This window comes from Loxodonta africana, chromosome 8 (genome assembly GCF_030014295.1).
Source record: "Loxodonta africana isolate mLoxAfr1 chromosome 8, mLoxAfr1.hap2, whole genome shotgun sequence".
Taxonomy (NCBI): Eukaryota; Metazoa; Chordata; class Mammalia; order Proboscidea; family Elephantidae; genus Loxodonta; species Loxodonta africana.
Window position 1 is genome coordinate 61,760,421 of NC_087349.1, and position 20,466 is coordinate 61,780,886.

Here is a 20,466-nt window from a genome sequence, read left to right on the forward strand (position 1 = left end):
CTAGCAAGGACTTCCAGCACAGTGTTAAATAGGACTGGTGATAAAGATGACTGGGGAAGAGCTGCCTCCTCAAAGTAGAGTTGACCTTAATGACGTGGATGGAATAAAGCTTTCAGGACCTTCATTTGCTGATGTGGCACGACTCAAAATGAGAAGAAACAGCTGCAAACATCTGTTAATAATCGGAAACTGGAATGTACAAAGTATGAATCTAGGAAAATTAGAAATCGTCAAAAATGAAATGGAACGCATAAACATCGATATCCTCGGTATTAGTGAACTGAAATGGACTGGTATTGACCATTTTGAATTGGACAATCATATAGTTTACTATGCTGGGAATCACAACTTGAAGAGGAATGGTGTTGCATTCATCCTCAAAAAGAATGTTTCAAGATCTATCCTGAAGTACCATGCTGTCAGTGATAGGATAATATCCATATGCCTACAAGAAGGACCAGTTAATATGACTGTTATTCAAATTTACGCACCAACCACTAGGGCCAAATATGAAGAAATAGAAGATTTTTATCAGCTGCTGCAGTCTGAAATTGATCAAACATGCAATCAAGATGCATTGATAATTACTGGTGATTGGAATGCAAAAGTTGGAAACCAAGAAGAAGGATCAGTAGTTGCAAAATATGGCCTTGGTGCTAGAAACAATGCTGGAGATCGAATGATAGGATTTTGCAAGACCAACGACTTCTTTATTGCAAATACCATCTTTTACCAACATAGACGGCAACTGTACACATGGTCCTCGCCAGGTAGAACACACGGAAATCAAATGGACTACATGTGTGGGAAGAAATGATAGAAAAGCTCAGTATCAGTCAGAACAAGACCAGGGGCCGACTGTGGAACAGACCATCAATTGCTCATATGCAAGTTCAAGCTGAAACTGCAGAAAATCAGAGCAAGTCCCCAAGAGCCAAAATATGGCTTTGAGTACATCCCACCTGAATTTAAAGACCATCTGAAGAATAGATTTGACACATTGGACATTGGTGACTGAAGACCGGACAAGTTGTGGAATGACATCAAGGGCATCATACATGAAGAAAGCAAGAGCTCATTGCAAAGATAGGAAAGAAAGAGAAGACCAAGATGGATGTCGGAGGAGACTCTGAAGCTTGCCCTCGAACACTGAGCAGCTAAAGCAAAAGGAAGAATTGATGAAGTAAAAGACCTGAAGATTTCAAAGGGCCTCTGGAGAAGACAAAGTAAAGTATTATAATGACACGTGCAAAGAGCTGGAGACAGAAAACCAAAAGGGAAGAACACGCTCGGTGTTTCTCAAGCTGAAAGAACTGAAGAAAAAATTCAAGCCTCGAGTTGTAATAGTGAAGGATTCCATGGGGAAAATATTAAGCTATGCAGGAAGCATCAAAAGAAGATGGAAGGAATACACAGAGTCATTATACCAAAAAGAATTAGTCGATGTTCAACCATTTCAAAAGGTAGCATATGATCAGGAACCGATGGTATTGAAGGAAGAAGTCCAAGCTGCATTGAAGGCATTGGTGAAAAACAAGGCTCCAGGAATTGATGGAATATCAATTGAGACATTTCAACAAACAAATGCATCACTGGGGGTGCTCATTCGTCTCTGCCAAGAAATATGGAAGACAGCTTCCTGGCCAACTGACTGGAAGAGATCCATATTCATGCCTATTCCCAAGAAAGGTGATCCAACCGAATGTGGAAATTGTAAAACAATATCATTAATATCACACGCAAGCAAAATTTTGCTGAAGATCATTCAAAAGCAGCTACAGCAGCATATCGACAGGGAACTGCCAGAAATTCAGGCCGGTTTCAGAAGAGGACGTGGAACCGGGGATATCATTGCTGATGTCAGATGGATCCTGGCTGAAAGCAGAGAATACCAGAAGGATGTTTACCTGTGTTTTATTGACTATGCAAAGGCAGTCGACTGTGTGGATCATAACAAATTATGGATAACATTGTGAAGAATGGGAATTCCAGAACGCTTAATTGTGCTCACGAGGAACCTTTACATAGATCAAGAGGCAGTTGTTCAGACAGAACAAGGGGATACTGATTGTTTTAAAGTCAGCAAAGGTGTGTGTCAGAGTTGTATTCTTTCACCATAGCTATTCATTTTGTATGCTGAGCAAATAATCTGAGAAGCTGGACTGTATGAAGAAGAAGGGGACCTCAGAATTGGAGGAAGACTCATTAACAACCTGCGTTATGCAGATGACACAACCTTGCTTGCTGAAAGTGAGGAGGACTTGAAGCACTTATTAATGAAGATCACAGACCACAGCCTTCAGTATGGATTACACCTCAACATAAAACAAAAATCCTCACAACTGGACCAATGAGCAATATCATGATAAATGGAGAAAAGATTGAAGTTGTCAAGAATTTCATTTTACTTGGGTCCACAATCAATAGCCATGGAAGTAGCAGTCAAGAAATCAAAAGACACATTGCATTGGGTAAATTTGCTGCAAAGGACCTCTTTAAAGTGTTGAAGAGCAAAGATGTCACCTTGAAGACTAAGGTACATCTGACCCAAGCCATGGTATTTTCAGTCGCATCATATGCATGTGAAAGCTGGACAATGAATAAGGAAGACTGAAGAATTGATGCCTTTGAATTGTGGCGAAGAATATTGAATATACTATGGACTGCCAGAGAAAGAATAAATCTGTCTTGGAAGAAATACAGCCAGGATGCTCCTTAGAAGCAAGGATGGCGAGACTGCGTCTTACACACTTTAGACATATTGTCAGGAGCGATCAGACCCTGGAGAAGGACATCATGCTTGGCAAAGTACAGGATCAGCGGAAAAGAGGAAGACCCTCAACTATGTGCATTGACACAGTGGCTGCAACAATGGGCTCAAGCATAATAACGATTGTGAGGATGGCGCAGGACCTGGCAGTATTTCGTTCTGTTGTGTATAGGATCTCTATGAGTCGGAACCGACTTGACGGCACCTAACAACAACAACATGTGTAGTATATCATCTGCAAATAGGGAGAGTTTAACTTCTTCATTACCAATTTGGATGCCCTTTATTTCTTTTTCTTGCCTTATTGCTCTAGCAAGGACTTCCAGCACAGTGTTAAAAAGGAGTGGTGATAGAAGGCATCCTTGTCTTGTTCCTGTTCCCAAGGGGAACATTTTCAGCCTCTGTCCATTAAGAATGATGTCGTCACCCTTCAGCCAAAGATTGAACAGGCCCGTGGAAGAAAACAAGACTAAAGGGGCACACCAGCCCTGGGGCAGGGACTGGAAGGCAGGAGGGAACAGGAAAGCTGGTAATAGGGAACCGAGGGATGAGAAGGGAGAATGTTTACATGTTGTGGGGTTGTTAACCAATGTCATATAACAATGTGTGTACGAACTGTTTGATGAGAAACTAGTTCAGTAAACCTTCATTTAAGGCTAAGTAAAAAAGAAAAGAAAAAAAAATGATGTTGGCTATTGGTTTTGCATAGATTTCTTTATTATGTTGAGAAATTTCCCTTCTGTACCTATGTTATTGAGAGGTTTTATCAGGAATGGGTGTTGGACTTTGTCAGATGCTTTTTCTCTGGCGACTGAGATGATCATGTGAGTCTTCTCTTTCCTTTTATTTATGCGGTAGATTATGCTGATTGATTTTCTACTGTTGAACCATCCTTGCATACTTGGTATGAATCCAACTGGGTTGTGGTGTATTATTTTTTGATATGATGCTGAATTCTACTGGCCATAATTTTGTGGTGAATTTTTGCATCTATACTCATGAGAGATGTTGATGCGTAATTTTCTTTTTTTGTGGTGCCTTTGCCTGGTGGCATAGTGGTTAAGTGGTACGGCTGCTAACCAAAGGGTCAGCAGTTCAAATCCGCCAGGCGTTCCTTGGAAACTCTATGGGGCAGTTCTCCTCTGTCCCGTAGGGTCACTATGAGTCGGAATCAACTCGACGGCACTGGGTTTGGTTTGGTTTTTTGCCTGATTTTCGTATCAGGGTTATGCTAGCTTCATAGAATGAATTTGGAAGTATTGTTTCCTTTTCTGTGTTCTCAAACAGTTTGAGTAGAACTGGCATAAGCTTTTCTGTGAATGTTTGGTAGAATTCTCAAGTGAAGCCATCTGGCCAGGGCTTTTTTTTTCCTTGGAAGTGTTTTTTATTACCTTTTCAATCTGTTCTCTTATTATGGGTCTGTTTTGATTTTCAGCATCATTTTGTGTTAGTTTGGGTAGGTAGTGTGTTTCTAGAAATTTGTCCATTTCCTCTAGGTTTTCAAATTTCTTGGAATATAGTTTTTTATAATACTCTTATGATCCTGTTGCAGATATGCCCATTGTAATGTCTACCATTTCATTTCTTACTTGGGTTATTTGCATCCTCTCCTGTTTTTCTTTTGTCAGTTTGGCCAGTGGTTTGTCACTTCTGTTGATCTTCTAAAAGAACCAACTTTTGGTTTTGTTGGTTCTTTCTATTGTTTTTGTATTCTCTGTTTCATTTATTTCTGCTCTGATCTGTATTATTTCCTTTCTTCTGGTGGCTGTGTACTTCTTTTGTTCTTCTCTTTCTATTTGAGTTGTGTAGCTAACATTTGGTTTTTTCCCTTTCTTCTTCTTTGATGTGTGCGTTTATTGGTATAAATTGACCTCTGAGGACTGCATTTGCTGTGTCCCAAAGGTTTTGGTATGATGTGTTTTCATTCTCGTTTGATTCTAGGAGTTTTTTGATTCTATATCTGATTTTTTCTGTTACTCAGTGGTTTTTAAGCAGGGTGGTATTCAGTCTCCATGTAATTGATTTCTTTTTTTCTTTCTCTTGCTGTTCATTTCTGCTTTGATGGCGTTGTGGTCAGAGAAGATACTTTATTATTTCAGTGTTTTGGATTTTGTTTCGGGTTGCTCTGGAGCCTAAGATGTGGTCTGTTTTGGAGAGTGTTCCATGTGCATTGGAAAAGAATGCGTACTGTGCAGTTGTTGGGTGGAGTGTTCTGTAAATGTCTATAAGGTCAAGTTCGCTGGTTTGTGCGCTTTAGCTCTTCGGTATCTTTGTTGAGTTTCTTTCTAGATGTTCTGTCCTTTAACGACAGTGGTGTGTTAAAGCCTCCTGCTTTATTGCGGAACTGTCATTTTCTCTTTTCAGTGCTGTTAAGAGTTTGTTTTACTTATTTTTGAGCCCTATCATTGGGTGCGTAGATGTTTATTATGGTTACATCTTCATGAACGATCATCCCTTTGATCATCATATATTGCGTTCATTTGTCTTTTATGGTGGATTTTGTTTTAAAGTCTTTTTTTTTTTTTTCTGAGTTTAGTATTGCCACTCGTGCTCTTTTTTGGTCGTTATTTGCTTGTTATATTTTTTCCATCTTTTGATTTTTAATAAAGTAACATCTTTGTTTCTAAGGTGTGTTTCTTGTAGACAGCATATTGATGGATCCTGTTTTTTTTAATCCATTCTGTCACTTTCTGCCTCTTTATGGTTGCAATTAGGCCATTTACATTCAGTGTAATTATTGATAGGTGTCAGATTGTTGCTGTCATTTTGCAGTGCTTTTTTTGTAGTGTCGACATTTTCTTTTGTTCCTCTTACTCTCCTGTGCTGATTTCCATTTGTTTGTGGATTTCTTTTTCATTTCTTTTGTTTTTGTAGATTTTGTTTTTATTGAGACTTCATGTTTTTCTTCTTTATTTTGATGAGTACATTTGTTAACTTTCTTTGTGGTTACCTTGAAATTTTCCACTATCTTCCTAGGTTTGAACCAGTCTTATTACCTGGTATCGCCTTGCCTTCCTCTCCCTTAGAAAATTCTATACCTACACCATTTACTCCCTCTTTTATTGTTTTGATGTTGTTGTCATTTACAGATTAATCTCTCTGGTTCCCTGTTGTATTTCTTTTGGTTTTGGATAATCCTTGAGAGTTCATTTCCTAGGCTGGTATCTAGCTGGTACAATCTTGCACCCTAGGTGCAGGCTGTGGTCTGATGATGTTTGTTCTCAGACTGAAGGACTCCTTTAATAATTCTTGTAAGTTTGGTTTGGTTTTTACATATTCCCTTAATTTCTTTTTATCTGGAAATGTCCTAATTTCACCATCACATCTGAATGACAGTTTTGCAAGGATATAATATTCTTGGTTGGCAGTTTTTTTCTTTGAAGGTTTTATGTATATCACTGCATTGCCTTCTTGCCTACATGGTTTCTGGTGAATAATCAGAGCTTAGTCTTATCATTTCTCCTCTATATGTATCTTTTTGTTTTTCTCGAGCTGCTCTCAGGATTTTTTCTTTGTCCTTGGTTTTAGCACATGTGATTATGATATTCCTTGGTGACTTTCTTTTGGGATCTGTCCTATATTGGGTTCGTTGAGCTTCTTGGATGGTCAGCTTTTCATCTTTCATATTAGGGAAGTTTTCTGTCAGCAGTTGTTCAATGATCCTCTCAGAGTTTTCCATTTTCTCCCCATTTTGGAACTCCAATCACTCGCAGATTTCTGCTTTTGATTGTATTCCACATAATTCTCAGGGTTTCTCAATTTTTTTTTTTTATTCTTTTGTCTGAGTTTTCCTCAGTTATAGCCATGTGTTTGTCTTCAATTTTGCTAATCCTGTCTTCCATCATTTCAAAGCCGCTCCTCAGCCCTTTTATGACACTGTCCAGTTCTGAAATCTTTTTTATCTTTTGGATTTCTAATTTTTCATTTTGTATGGATTTCTAGTTGTGAATTTATTTTGATATTTTTGTCCCTGTATTATTTTTCTAAATTCTTCCATTTTTTTGTCTGTATTTTCCATGAATTTGCCTTTTCCTCTTTTTGTCTGCTATTTGCCTCACCTCTTGGATAGTTCTGAATATTAGATATTTGAATTCCCTGTCAGGTAGATCTAGTACCTTTTCTTCTGTTGGAAAGTCATCTGGCATCTTATTTTGGATGCCTACTAGACCCATCCTGTCCTGTTTTTTTCATGTTTTGAAATTGTCTGCTGTCTTTGAGACATTCAGTAGTTTTTTTCTTTGTTTATTGATTGTAGATCTGGTTTGTTCGTCTTGCTTTTTTTGTTTTATTTGGTTATGTCTGAGCAGGCGGGCTGTGTGTTCTTTGTTGTTTATTCATCTGTGGTCATGATACTTTTCACCTTCTTGTCTAAGGGGCAGGGCCAGTTGCTCAGCTTTGGTACAGTAGGGCAGGTCCAGCTGAACAGGAGGGGCTGGAATGGGTTGTTGGTGGCACATACTAAGGCCGACACGGTAGGTTGGGAATCAGAGCTGGGCAGGTTCTGGTAGGTTGTGCCTGTGCTCCTCAGGGGTGTGATGTTCAGTGTACGGTGCAGGTAGGCAGGTAGAAAGGGGGAGGTTGTGATGTGTGGAGCTAATATGAATATATGAAAGGTGAGAGGAGAGAGAAAAAGGAGCCGAAAATAAAACAAGTGCTAAGACAGCTTGCTGTTGGAGTGGAGATATGAGAAACCAGGAAATGGAGAAAAACAAAAAGGGAAAAAAGAAAACAAAAGTAGATAAAAATTTGGAAACAAAGAAAGAAAGAAAAGCCTCCAGAGGTCCCACTGGTGCAGCTGCAAAGACCAGGGATGTAGCACCCAGTCTGCACAGTATAGCCTGGCTAAACAGGTTATAGATGTCACACAGAGCCAGGTATTTAGGAGACAGGAAAAGAAGGTAAGTACAGAGAGATGAGAACTGAGATATGAAGAAAGATAGAAAGGAATAAAGAGAAGAAGAAAAAATAAATGCCCCCAGGGATCCAACTGACACAGCTGTACAGACGGGGGAAGTGGCTTCTAAGCTGTGCAGTGCAGCCCGGCTAGAAGGGGCTTCTAAGCCATGGAATGAAAAAGAAAACAAAGAAACAAAACAAAGCACAAAAAAGCCCTGGGGATTGCACCTGTGTGGTATTGCAGGTCCAGGGAGTGGTTCCCCAGTTGAGCAGTGCTTTACAGCCTTTCAGGAGGAAGCAGAGATGGCACATGGAGCCAAGTGTTCAAGAGAAAGGAGGAGGAGGTGGTGGGAGCCACAGAAGAAACCAAAAGAAACGGAAAAAATAACACCGCAACAGACAAGTGACACTCAAGGAGCCGGCCAGTATAAAAATTCAAGTGGCCCCAGGCCGAAGCAGTTGTCTTTCAGCCAAGAGACTGCGACTGGCCCGGCGGGAAACAGAGGAGGCCGAGGGAGGGGGTATTAAGAAAGCTTATATTGCTTTCCCGAGCCCCAGGTGCCCTGTCTCCTGCTGGGAACTTCATGAAGCTGCTTTCCTGTACTCATTGTCCGCTGACCTCTGCTGTGGGTAGGGTGAATCCAGGCAGCACAGATGCTGTACTTCCCAATCAGCTGAGCTCCTGATAACAGCCAGGAAATGCAGAGGTAGAGAAGCAGGGAGAGGATGAGGTGTGGTATCACTGATTACCGTGTGCTCTGTCTCCTGCTGGGAGCTCTGTGAAGCTGCTTTTCCGTGTTCCCTGTCCTCCAATCTCCGACACGAGTCCGAGATGTCGAATCCGTGCTGCATTAGCTGATAGGGGACCTCTCCTCACTTTTTTCTCTGTCAGCTTCTTATTCCATTCAGTGCTTGGCTGAGTTCTTTATCTCCTCATTTGACACCATGGGTCCCAGGATTGACGTTTGTCTCTGTTTTACTTAGTTTTTTGGGTCTTTGCTATGGAGTGATGGTGTGGTGCTTCTGTGTATGGTGCCATGTTGGCCGAAGTAGAGCATTCAATTTTGAACATTTCGAATAATATAAGTAAATATCAGTCTAGTCTTTTTTAACTTTGGGGATAAAAATACAACGTTAAAGTTTTATCAGCTGTTGCACTGAGAATCCAATAGACCTATGCAATAGCAAACATTTAAAATCATTTCCCAGAATGCAGTTTCAAACTCTTCAGCCAGTGACTTGTACAGAGAGTTTCATAGCGAATGTGGAATTGTGTTGAATTCAGACCTTGTATCTTTTTTTTTTTTTATCTCAACCTGCATCTAATCTCACCACTACATGCGATTGAGACAATTTCATGTCGCAGTGGCTACTTGAGCAGGACAAATTTTAGTAAATAGCACTGATTCTCCTGGGAGACTGTGACAAACTGCATGTTTATCCAAGCATTTTGAAAATTGAAGTTTCTTCTGCTTTTAGTTTGTTAACTTTGGACAGTTGCTGACTATTAATATGTGTTACATATAATAATGAATAGGTAATTCCTTTTCAGGTAATTTCATTGTTTCGTTGATTGTAACATGCTACCATGGTTGAGTATTATATTTCATGGCAGTGATGAAATTTATCATATTTTAGTTTAGAGAAACCATTTCCAGAGCTTATCTTCTGCCCATGTAAGCTCAGTTTTCTTTGTATAAAAATTAAGGCTAGTTTGAATAGATAAATCCATAGTTAATTCAGAACTGTTCATCAGTCTACCCTCTCCCCAGTACAGGTAGTCCCCAGGTTAAAAACGGCCAACTTCCTTACAGCCCATAGTTACAAACCAACCTCTGGAAAGCCTGTTATATTAAAAACTTGAGGTACATACAATTGTTCATAATAACAAGCAGGCCCTACTTTTTGACGTGCATAAAAACATTATTATTGTTACTATATTATCATGTTAAAGATGTTTTAGTATATTTGGAAGCGTTTCTTTAATTTTTTTTTATGCTTGGAAAGGTATACTATATACTAAGACAAACATTTGACTAACATTAGATATGACTGTACCTAACTGTTTCGGCTTCTACATGCAAATTTGACTTATATACCTGTATACCTCTTAAAAAGTAGCAAGCTGTCAAATTATCTCAGACCCCTTTACTGTCTAGCCAGAGCAGGTGATGCTGCCTTCTGTAGCGCTCAAAAATCAAAAGATCTGCTCCAGACATATTTAGGCACTTCTTCTACCCCCCCCCATATACCCTTAATATCCCATTGCACAATATTTTTCTTTTCATGTAATTGTTTTATATATTTGTTTTCTCATTACACTATAAAGTCCTCTGAGACCCCGTTACTTAGTAAACCCTACATGGTGGGTACTTACTAAATATGTTGAAAATTGTTATAAAAGAATAAATACTTAATAACCCAAACATTAATTTCTGTAAAGCCCTGTTAGTATAGCATCATCGTTTTCATTCTTACCTGCTCAGTTATTGAATAACATTATGTTTTGTATTTGTGTATTTTATCACAAATCATAATCCACTTTGGTTTGCTGCAATATTGTTATTATAAGACCTTATAGTTTTAATGATTTTGTGCTTTAATTTGATTTTATTTTGTAACTTTTTAAAACTTTATTATAATTAATTTATGCCTTTAAAATATTATTCTAGTTACAGATGAATCTATACGCTCTTATTCTGGAAGTGATATGCCAAGAAATGACAGTAGCATGTGGTCAAAAGTAACTGAGGAAGGAACAGAGTTGCCACAACGGCTTGTGAGGAGTGGTTTAACTGGAACTGAAATAGACCCTGAAAATGAAGAACTTATGTTGAACATTAGTTCTCGGCTACAAGCAGCAGTTGAAAAACTTCTGGAAGCCATTAGTGAGACTAGTAGTCAGGTAACCTCCTGATGTTTCTCATATATACTGAATTTGAAGTAGGTTTTCTTTTAAGCAGTGGAATGATGAAACCTTTTTTCTCTGCTGTCCCACAGAAATTGAATTAGGCTCCCCTTTAATAATTGATTTCTTTGTGATAGCCAATACTGGTATCATTATTCTTCTCAGGTAGTAAGGATTAATTCAATACACTGATGGGCCTTCTCAGTTCTAAAGTTTAGTGTTGTTTTAATTTTCAGATTTTCTATACTCTTACGTGTTACTTTTTTGATAACCAAAGAGATCTTAATTTCACCATTGTATGAAATGTTACATTAAAATATATTAATTATTTTAAGGACTAGTGATATAAGGAATACCTAAAACAAACTGTATTCTCTAATATGGCATAACATACTACTGTTACAATTTGATGATAAATCAAACTTGAAATTCTTTCACATGATTTTTGCATCCTTTTCACAGATATAAATAGATTGCTTCACTTTACAGTACTTTGATTGGAAATTAGAATGTGGGACAGTTTCTACATTAAATACTGTTTTTATGGAAACTTAAAAACATATATAATCATTGTATTTATAACTTAAATTGCAAATTTCTCTGTCTATAAAATTTTATACCATGTATGGTAACTGACTCTTAAGTTACTATATTCAGAATTTTAAAATAAATTCACTTATTTAAAAATGTTTAACCTGAAACAACTGTAGAATCATAGCTGTCTTGTTAATCAAATGAATGCACCATTGTTACCAGCTACGTGGTTAGTATCATTAACAATATTTTGATATCTTTATTCAGAGTATGCTAAATGCAGGTATTTCACAATATAGGAAAACAAGTTGAGAAGTTGAAAGAGTATCTTTGTTTTCTTATTTCTGATGTCTGGCCTGGCTTTCATTGATGCTACTTTTTCTCTATAAGAAATTATTTAGTATGGTATGCTTCTGCAATAGCAATGACTTGGACTGAGCAAATTTGAAAAATATTGTGATATCTTTGATTGTTTAATGCCGTACTCATTTAAGTCAGGTTAATGATTATAGGCCATTTCTTGGCTAGTGACGAAATAACTTGTTAAACATCTACTGCTTGGTTAACTTCTCATTACCAATATATGTTACTCTTTTTTTTTTTTTGTCCTTGTAAGTTGATATTGGAATTCAGTAAAAAAGACATTATCGAAACAGAATATATTTCCATTGAAATAATTGCCATCCAGAGAATAATCTTCAGAAATGACACTTAACCAGAGTTTTCCCCAGATTCATTCTTCTTGATTTGGGGACAGTCTAAATCTTCTTTCATGATATAGTATGAAGTGTATCTTAAAGAACAATAGAACCCTGAAAATTACCACACATTGCAATGAGATATGCCCTGTGCCCTATGCTATTATTATACTTCTTCAGTGTGTCTTGATAGACTGGCCAAACTATTCATAGGCAGTTAAGTAGGACTCAAAATTTTTTCCATAGGCACATTCTAAGGTGTAATATGCGTATAGTTATTTAATGGAAGAAATTGCTATCCTTAGGCAATTCTTACTTTCTAAAACTCTCTTTCACAGCAGGTATAAAATGATGGAAAAACTTATGGTTCAGTAGCTCAAATTTTTTCTTGAGCATCATAAAGAAGCAGAAGTGTCGTATTCCTGAAAACTCAAATCTTTTGTATTTGCCAATAGCAAAAGGATGACTGTCTTAGTTACCTAGTGCTGCCCTAATAGAAATATCACAAGTGGATGGCTTTAAAGAACAGAAATTTATTTTCTCACAGTTCAGGAGGCTAGAAGTCCAAATTCAGGGCCTGTATTTTTTTTTTTTTTTCTGTAGGGAGAGGTCCTTCCTTGTCTGTTTCAGCTTTTAGTACCTGCCAGCAGTCCTTGGCGTTCCTGGGCTTGTGATGGGTCTTTTCCCGTCCTCTCTTCATCTTCTTTCTATGTGTGTGTCTCTCTATGTTCTAGTCTTTAATACCTTAGGAGTGCTTAGGTTTAGGATCCACCCTATATTGGTATTGTCTCATTAACATAACAAAAGAAAAACTCCTGTTTCCAAACAGGGTCATATTTACAGCTACAGGGGTTAGGATTTCAACACATATTTTGGGGGGACACAGTTCACTCCATAATATTGATCTTTAGTGCATATGACAATAGTGGTCACATCTTTAAAACTTAAGCAGTGAGTTATTTTTTTATTGCCGGCAGCCTAGTTGCTCATAAGGAAATGCCACCAGGAAAAACCAGCTTTGTGTTATTAATTTTAAAAAGCCTTTAAATTATACTCTTGGATCAAAAAATTTTATTTCAGCCTCAGGTTCAGTAGATTTCATTTAAATTCCAACATTGCAATTATGAATGCTATGTCATATTGTGAAATTCCATGGCTACTATAATAAAATTCACAGTTTCCAGTAAGATTTACTACTTCTTAAAGTCTTTGCTTTTCTAATTAACTTAAGCCCTATATTGGCTTTCTTTTAGAATGCTTAAGCTTAAGCCAGATTTACATTATGCTGCCCACTGAATCACCTGAGCTGTTTTAGGCATTTTCTATTGTTGCTTTTCAGCACTTTAAAGCTGAATGCATATGCATCATAATTATCCCATTGACTTGTAGAAGTTGTATAGTATAGATGACTCTAATTTCTACATGACCTTTTTTTTTTTTTGCCTTTTCAGCCATATTAGTATTTTAATTTCTGTAATTTGTACTTTCTTTTGTGCTATGAAAACAACTAATACTTTTATTCTCTTGATCACTATTAAATACTTTGGGCCGAATCTTAACCAGGTTAATAGCTGTTGCGAACTACTCGATAACACTTTGAATCATGGCAGGCTAATTACCACAACATAGTGTTTGTCTCCTGATGTGCACCGTGGAACATGGTGGATAAATCACAAGTTATCAGTGACTGGACTTGTTCCTACAGGCTACTGAAGAAACTCCCCCGTAATTTATTAATGCTGCCAGCAGGCAGGTGTGTGTGAGATCTGCCTAACACTCCATTCCCCAGACCAAGACTGTAGGTCATTGCAACTATTCGCTTATATAACCAGGTAGTTAGGTACAGTAGGAACCTGGCTATGGATAGCATTTTCCAGATTGTTTTCAGTTTGTTAAATATTAAAGCACCACAAAAGCTTTGCCTAGAGGAGTAGTTTTTGAAGTGTGTTCCCAAACCAGCAACAACAGTACCACAGGGGCCTTGCAAGAGACGTAAATTCCCGGGTCTTGCCTCAGACCTACGGAATGGATAACTGGGTACAAGGCCCAGCAAACTATGTTTTAACAAGTCCTTTAGCCAATTCTCATGCACGTTGAAGTTTGAGAACCACTGATCTAGAAAATATTAGTGTAATGTTTACATTCGTCAGGCTTAATTTTGAAAAAAAAAGTGTTCTACTAATACCTGTTATGTGAAAGGTTGAATTTATTATTGAAATTAGGTATAGAAATGAGGTATTTCTTAGATGAGTTATAATTTTAAGGCAACAAGAATAGGAACTTTCTAAAACTTTCTTTTAAACAATTTAGTTACTAATCTTCCATATTGATATCCTCATTAAAAATTAAAATTATTTTGAGCCTGATGAATATATTTAAGCTAGTTAGCTTGACACAAAAAAAATGTATAATTTTGTGAAATGACTGGCATTCCATTTTCATCTTAATTTGTCAATGTTTGGTTCTTCATAATGAAATATTTACTTTAATCTTGATTTCTTTATTCTTGTTATAAAAATAACTGAGAGGTTTTTGGGGTTTTTTTGGCTTTAACAAGGAGAAATTTATTTTCTCACAGACTAGTAGGCTAAAAGTCCAAATTCAGGGTGTCAGCTCCAGGGGAAGGCTTTCTGTCTTTGTTGGCTCTGGAGGAAGGTCCTTGTCATCAAGCTTCCCCTGGATTAGGAGCTTCTCTGCTCAGGATCCCCGGGCCCAAAGGGTGCACTCTGCTCCTGGTGCAGCTTTCTTGGTGGTACAAGGTCCCCCCGTCTCTCTGTTTGCTTCTCTCTTAAGTCTCAAAAGAGATTGCCTCAAGACACAATCCAATCCTGTAGCTTGAGTCCTGTCTCATTATCGTAACTGCCGCCTATCCCACCTCATTAACGTCATAGAGGTAAGATTTACAACACATAGGAAAATCACATCAGATGACAAAATGGTGGATAATCACACAATTCTGGGAATCATGGCCTAGCCAAATTGATAGATTTTTTTTTTTTATATTAACAGTAGAATTAAGAGGTTTTATTAAAATCACTAATAGAACAGAATTATTAGCAGTCTAATTGTTAAAATAGACTTGGAGGGTATGAGGGCAGAAGCATAGAAACCATTTAGAAAAGTCACTTGCCCAGGCTTACAAGTTAGTAGATGGTAGAGTTAGAATTTGAATCCAGGCGGTCTGGCTTTAGTCCATGCTCTTAACCACTACTTTGTCTGCCCTTTGAAAAAGAAAGCAGTGAGCTACTGTGTCAAATACTGCTAATGGGTCTTTTAAGATACAGACAACTGAATGGATTTTGAAATCTGGAGGTCATCAGTGACCTTGAAAGAGCAGTTTCAGTGAAGTGGTAGAAATGAAAGCCTGATACAAGAGAGAATGAGAGGAGAAGAAATAAAGACTTAAAAGAGAGTAGAAGCGAAGTTGCTAGGTCAGAAGAAAAATTGTGGCAGATTTGATTTGGAGCTTGAGTAAACCAGCTTGATGTGTTTGAAGAACAACAGTAGTTTTGCATCATAAATACCTGGGGTTGGGAAACAGGTAGAAGCTGACTATAGTGGGATAGGTAGTGGTCACATGTCAAGGTCCCTTCTGGGCTAAGTTAAGGAATTGTAACTGGATTCTTCTGAAAGGTGTTAGCAGGAAAATAACCTTATCAACTTTGTGTTTTAGAGCAGTTGCTCAGGCAACAGTGTGATGGATGGACGAGCAAGAGGGTCGTGAAGAAAGATGCTGAATGTAGAGAGACAGAGACTGTTAAAACCTAATTGCGAGGTGATGAGAGATCAAGTTAAAGCAGAAGGAAAGTGATTTGAAAGCTGTTTAGGAAGTTGAATTTGATAGAACTTGGTATGACTGGATGTGGGTGATGAGGAGGAGGACAGGACCAGGGATGAATCCTTAACTGATCAGGTTGTTCATTATTTCATTTGTTGAGATAGGGGATGCAAAAGAAATGGATAGACTTCAGTTTTAGATAAGCTGAGTTTGAAATGCATGGAGGCGGCATGCAAGTAAAGATACTCACCTAGGGTATGGAGTTTGGGGAGGCATTTGAAGGTTTTGCAGGGTGTACAAAGAGCTAACTTTTGAGCTGGTAAAATGCTGTCATTTAAAAGAGAGTAAAGATAGGTAAATCTATAAAAGAGATTGAGAATGAGAGTTAAAAGGAAAATCAAGACAATAGGGTCATGAACAAAACGAGGAGAGGGTCAGGTCAGATACCATGGAGAGGTAAGGGTTTAGTGTCCATTAGATTTTTCTATACCTTGATGACAATATTTTAATAGAATGATAGAGGAGGAATTCAGAATTCAAGGAGTTGAAGAAATATAGTAATTTCATGACCTCTAGCTTTGGAGAAAGCAGAAGAGCACTAGCTTAAGAAAAGGAGAGTGATCTTTTTAAGTTGGAATAGTTTATATCGTGTAGCAATGGAGAAGTGGGAGATGCAGGACAGAGGGGATGGGTTTTATGGAGATAGATCTTGGGGTAGCTGAGAATGGAATCCAGAACACAGGTGAAGGGTGTGGCCTTTGGATCAGAGGGACTTTATCTCTGTTAAGATTAGGGAGAGGGATTATTGTAGGTAATTGTGAGCTTGTGGTTGTGGGTGGGGTAAGTTTCATGGAAAAGGTCCCATGATCTAAGTAAATATTGTTGCATGTTTGGTGTAGTTTTATATGTTCTGTAGTTTTGGTGAAAGATGGTTAAGCTTTGTACTTGGTTTTAAGGTTTTGAGCTGCATTCAGTTCCATAGGTACATCCTGCTTTAAAAAAAGAATTAGTAAGCTTTTTCTTTACTATCAGGACATTGGATAGGTATCTGCCTTACAGGCTAATTTCATAATATATGTATTACAGGAGTTTTTTAATTTATGTATTTGATTTGAGAAGTAATTTGCCCAATGGTACGTATAATTCTATATAGTAATACATTTATTATGAGTTTTACTTCTCTTTCACCTAGGAAGGTTACCAGGAAATTAGGCTTGTATTCAATCTATTGCTAATTTTCTGTTGGTTGGAATAACTGTCATTACAGCATTAGGAAAAATGCTTAGAGACTACCTTTAGGCTCTGTCTTAATATTTAGTGCTACTGTAGCAAAGGAAACCCTGGTGGCATAGTGGTTAAGTGCTATGACTGCTAACCAAAGGGTCGGCAGTTCGAATCCGTGTGGCACTCCTCAGAAACTCTAGGGGGCAGTTCTACTCTGTTCTGTAGGGTCGCTATGAGTTGAAATCGACTCGACGGCACTGGGTTTGGTTTGGTTTGGTTTACTATAGCAAATACCACAAGTGAATGGCCTTAACAAACATATTTATTCTCTCACAGTTTAGGAGGCTAGAAGTACAGGTTCAGGGGTGCCAACTCCAGGGGAAGGCTTTCTCTCTCTGTCAGTTCTAGGGGAAGGTCTTTGTCATCAATCTTCTCCTGGGTCTAGGAGTATCTCAGCACAGGGACCCTGGGTCCAGAGGTTGCGCTCCACTCCCAGTCTTCTTTCTTGGTGATATGAGGTCCCTCTCCTCTCTGCTCTGTTCTCTTTTATGTCCCAAAAGGGACTAACTCAAGATACAACCTAATCTTGTAGGTTGAGCCCTGTGGGATTAACGGAACTGCCACTAATCCTGCCTCATTAACATCATAGGGCCTAGGATTTACAACACAAAGGATAATCACACAGATCACAAAATGGTGGACAACCACACAATACTGGAAATCATGACAAGTTGATACACATTTTTGGGGGGACACAATTCAATCCATGATGGGCTCTTAGTTATCTCTTTAGCTCAATCTTTATACAGTAGTCTTTTTGTTATTATACAGAAAAGTTATATTTAAGATTCTTGGATCAAGCAGAAATAGAAATCAGTCTGTTCCGTGAGAATAGTCATGCATCAATTAGTTTTCCAAAATCCAGAGGTACTATTTAGAGCCATAAAAAAAAAAACCAAAGCCGTTGCCTTCAAGTCCATTAGCAGCACTATAGGACAGAGTAGAACTGCCCTATAGGGTTTCCAAGGAGTGACTGGTGGATTCGAATTGCTGAACTTTTGGTTAGTAGCTGAGCTCTCAACCACTATGCCACTAGGGCTATGATATTTATTTTTTATTTAGAGCTATAGTAGTTTATTTACCAAGAGATTCTTTTAGGCCCTAGAAAAAATTAATGAATAAGGAATTTATTCCCACAGAGTGAGTTTCGTTATAGGATAAGGTCTCATGAGTTTCCTAATAATCATTTTTTAGAATAATGGGACCTAAACTACACGAGCCTAGATTTTCTCAAAAAGAGACTTTCCTGAGGATAAAATAGCAGTGTGTACTAAGTTTTTGTTCTGCTGTTGTTGCATTTTAAACATAACTGGAATCAAAGTATTGAAACAATAGACATTGCCGTCTAATTTGCCTCGGGTGTGCTCAGCACTGGTCAGGGCTCTGTCAGGGTCTGTACCCAGGATTTAGTCTCTCAACTAAATAAGTAAACAAATCAAAATCCAGAAGAGCAAGGGTGGTGTTTTTACAATGATGAAAATGACGAATGGGGAAAGATTAAATAGCTTGACATTTATGTTTAAATTAAAACTATTTAGTTTGGGAAACATAACACTATACTGCAGATTAATAGCCTTCAAATATACATTGACCTCTTGATTATCAGAAACCTGAGGGTAATAAGTCTGTTTGGATAATTGTGTCCCTCTAAAAAATTATTGGAACTGGGTTTTTTTTTTTATTTTTTTTTTTTATCTTAAGGAGAGAAGTGTAATGACATGGCAATATCTGAATAAAAGGATCAGGATATCTTAACTGCAGACAAAGTATAATCTTAATTATATAAAGGATAGGTTATAGGGAAATACATCAAAATGTTCATAATATATTTTTTAATTTTATTATGCTTTAGGTGAAAGTTTACAGTGCAAATTAGTTTCTCCTTTAAAAACGTGCACACAAATTGTTTTGTGACATTGGTTGCAATCCCCACAATCTGTCAGCACTCTCCCCTTTCCACCCTGGGTTCCCTATGTCCATTCATCCAGTTTTCGTCTCCCTTCCTGCCTTCTTGTCTTTGCTTTTGGGCAGGTGTTACCCGTTTGATCTTGTATAGTTGATTGAACTAAGAAGCACATTTTTTTCCTGCCTTCTTGTCTGGTTTTGGGCAGGTGTTACCCATTTGATCTTGTGTAGTTGATTGAACTAAGAAGCACATTCCTCATGTGTGTTATGGTTGTTTTATAGGCCTGTCTGATCTTTGGCTGAAAGGTGGACTTTGGGAATGGTTTCAGTTCTGAGTTAGTGGAGGTACGGGGGCCATAGTCTCAGGGGTTCTTCCAGTCTCTGTCAGGCCAGTAAGGCTGATCTTTTTTTGTGAATTTGAATTTTGTCCTACATTTTCCTCCCACTCTGTTCTGGACCACTTGTTGTGACCCCTGTCAGAGCAGTTGATGGCACCATCTAATTGTTCTGGGCTCAGGCTTGTGGAGGCTGTGTTTCATGTGGTCCATTAGTCCTTTGGACTAATATTTCCTTTGTGCCTTTTGATTTTCTTCATTCACCTTTGCTCCGGATAGGATGGGACTGATTGATGCATTTTAGATGGCTGCTTGCAAACTTTTAAGATAATAGACGCTACTCCCCAGACTAGGTTGTGGAACATTTTCCTTATGAACTGTGTTATACCAATTGATCTAGATGTTTCCCAAGACCATGGTCCTCAGCCCCAGTAACTGGTCCCTCAAGGTGTTTGGCTGTCTCTAGGAAGCTTCTATGACTTTGCCTTGGTCAGGTTGTACAGACTTCCCCTATATTGTGTGTTGTCTTTCCCTTCACTAAAGTTAACACTTGTCTGCTATCTAGTTAGTGGTTTCCCCTCCCCACCCTCCCTGTCCCTCTTAACCATCAATGAGTGTTTTTTTCTGTGTATAAACATTTTCTTGAGTTTTTATAATAGTTGTCTCATATAATATTTGTCCTTTTGTGGTTGACTTATTTCACTCAGCATAATGCTCTCCAGATTCATTCATGTTGTGAGATGTTTCACGGATTCATCATTGTACTTTATGGTTGTGTAGTATTCTACTGTGTGTATGTACCACAGTTTATCTGTTGATGGGCACTTAGGTGGTTTTCATCTTTTTTGCTGTTGTGAATAATACTGCAGTAAACATGGGTGTGCATATGTCTATTCATGTGACAGCTCTTATTTCTCTAGGATATATTACTAGGAGTGGGATTGCTGGATTGTATGGTATTTGTATTTCAAGCTTTTTAAAGAGGTGCCATGTTGTTTTTTATAGTGGTTTGAACTGGTTTTGACTGCAAAAAAAAAAAAGTTTTATATGCCTTCTAAGCAGGGCTTTGAACTGGTTTGTTCCAGTTTGAACACCTGCTAAGAATTTACATTTCCAGTCCAGATATACTGAATCAGAATCTATAGTTTAACAAGATCCCCAGGTGATTCTTATGTATAATAAATTTTGAGAATCACTGCCGTACTAATGGCTCTCAGAATTGGTCCCTAACCAGCAGTATTAGCATTGCCTGGGAACTTGGTAGAAATGCAAATTCTCAGCAATTTTGAACCTGACCAAACTGGCTCGAAGCCCTGTTTCTAAGATGAAAAAGGAAATACAATATAATTTGAATTATT

General features: G+C 38.0%; 1 protein-coding gene across 10 annotated transcripts in view; it reads left to right on the forward strand.

Moving 5' to 3' along the window:
• Nucleotides 1-20,466, forward strand: part of AKAP9 (A-kinase anchoring protein 9) — a 156,654-nt gene that overhangs the window by 81,947 nt on the left and 54,241 nt on the right. For all 10 annotated transcript variants that reach the window (XM_010587275.3, XM_064289974.1, XM_064289970.1 and 7 more), the window contains one exon: nucleotides 10,339-10,571. In XM_010587275.3, the coding sequence (XP_010585577.1) occupies nucleotides 10,339-10,571 (233 nt within the window). The remainder of the gene's footprint in view (nucleotides 1-10,338; nucleotides 10,572-20,466) is intronic.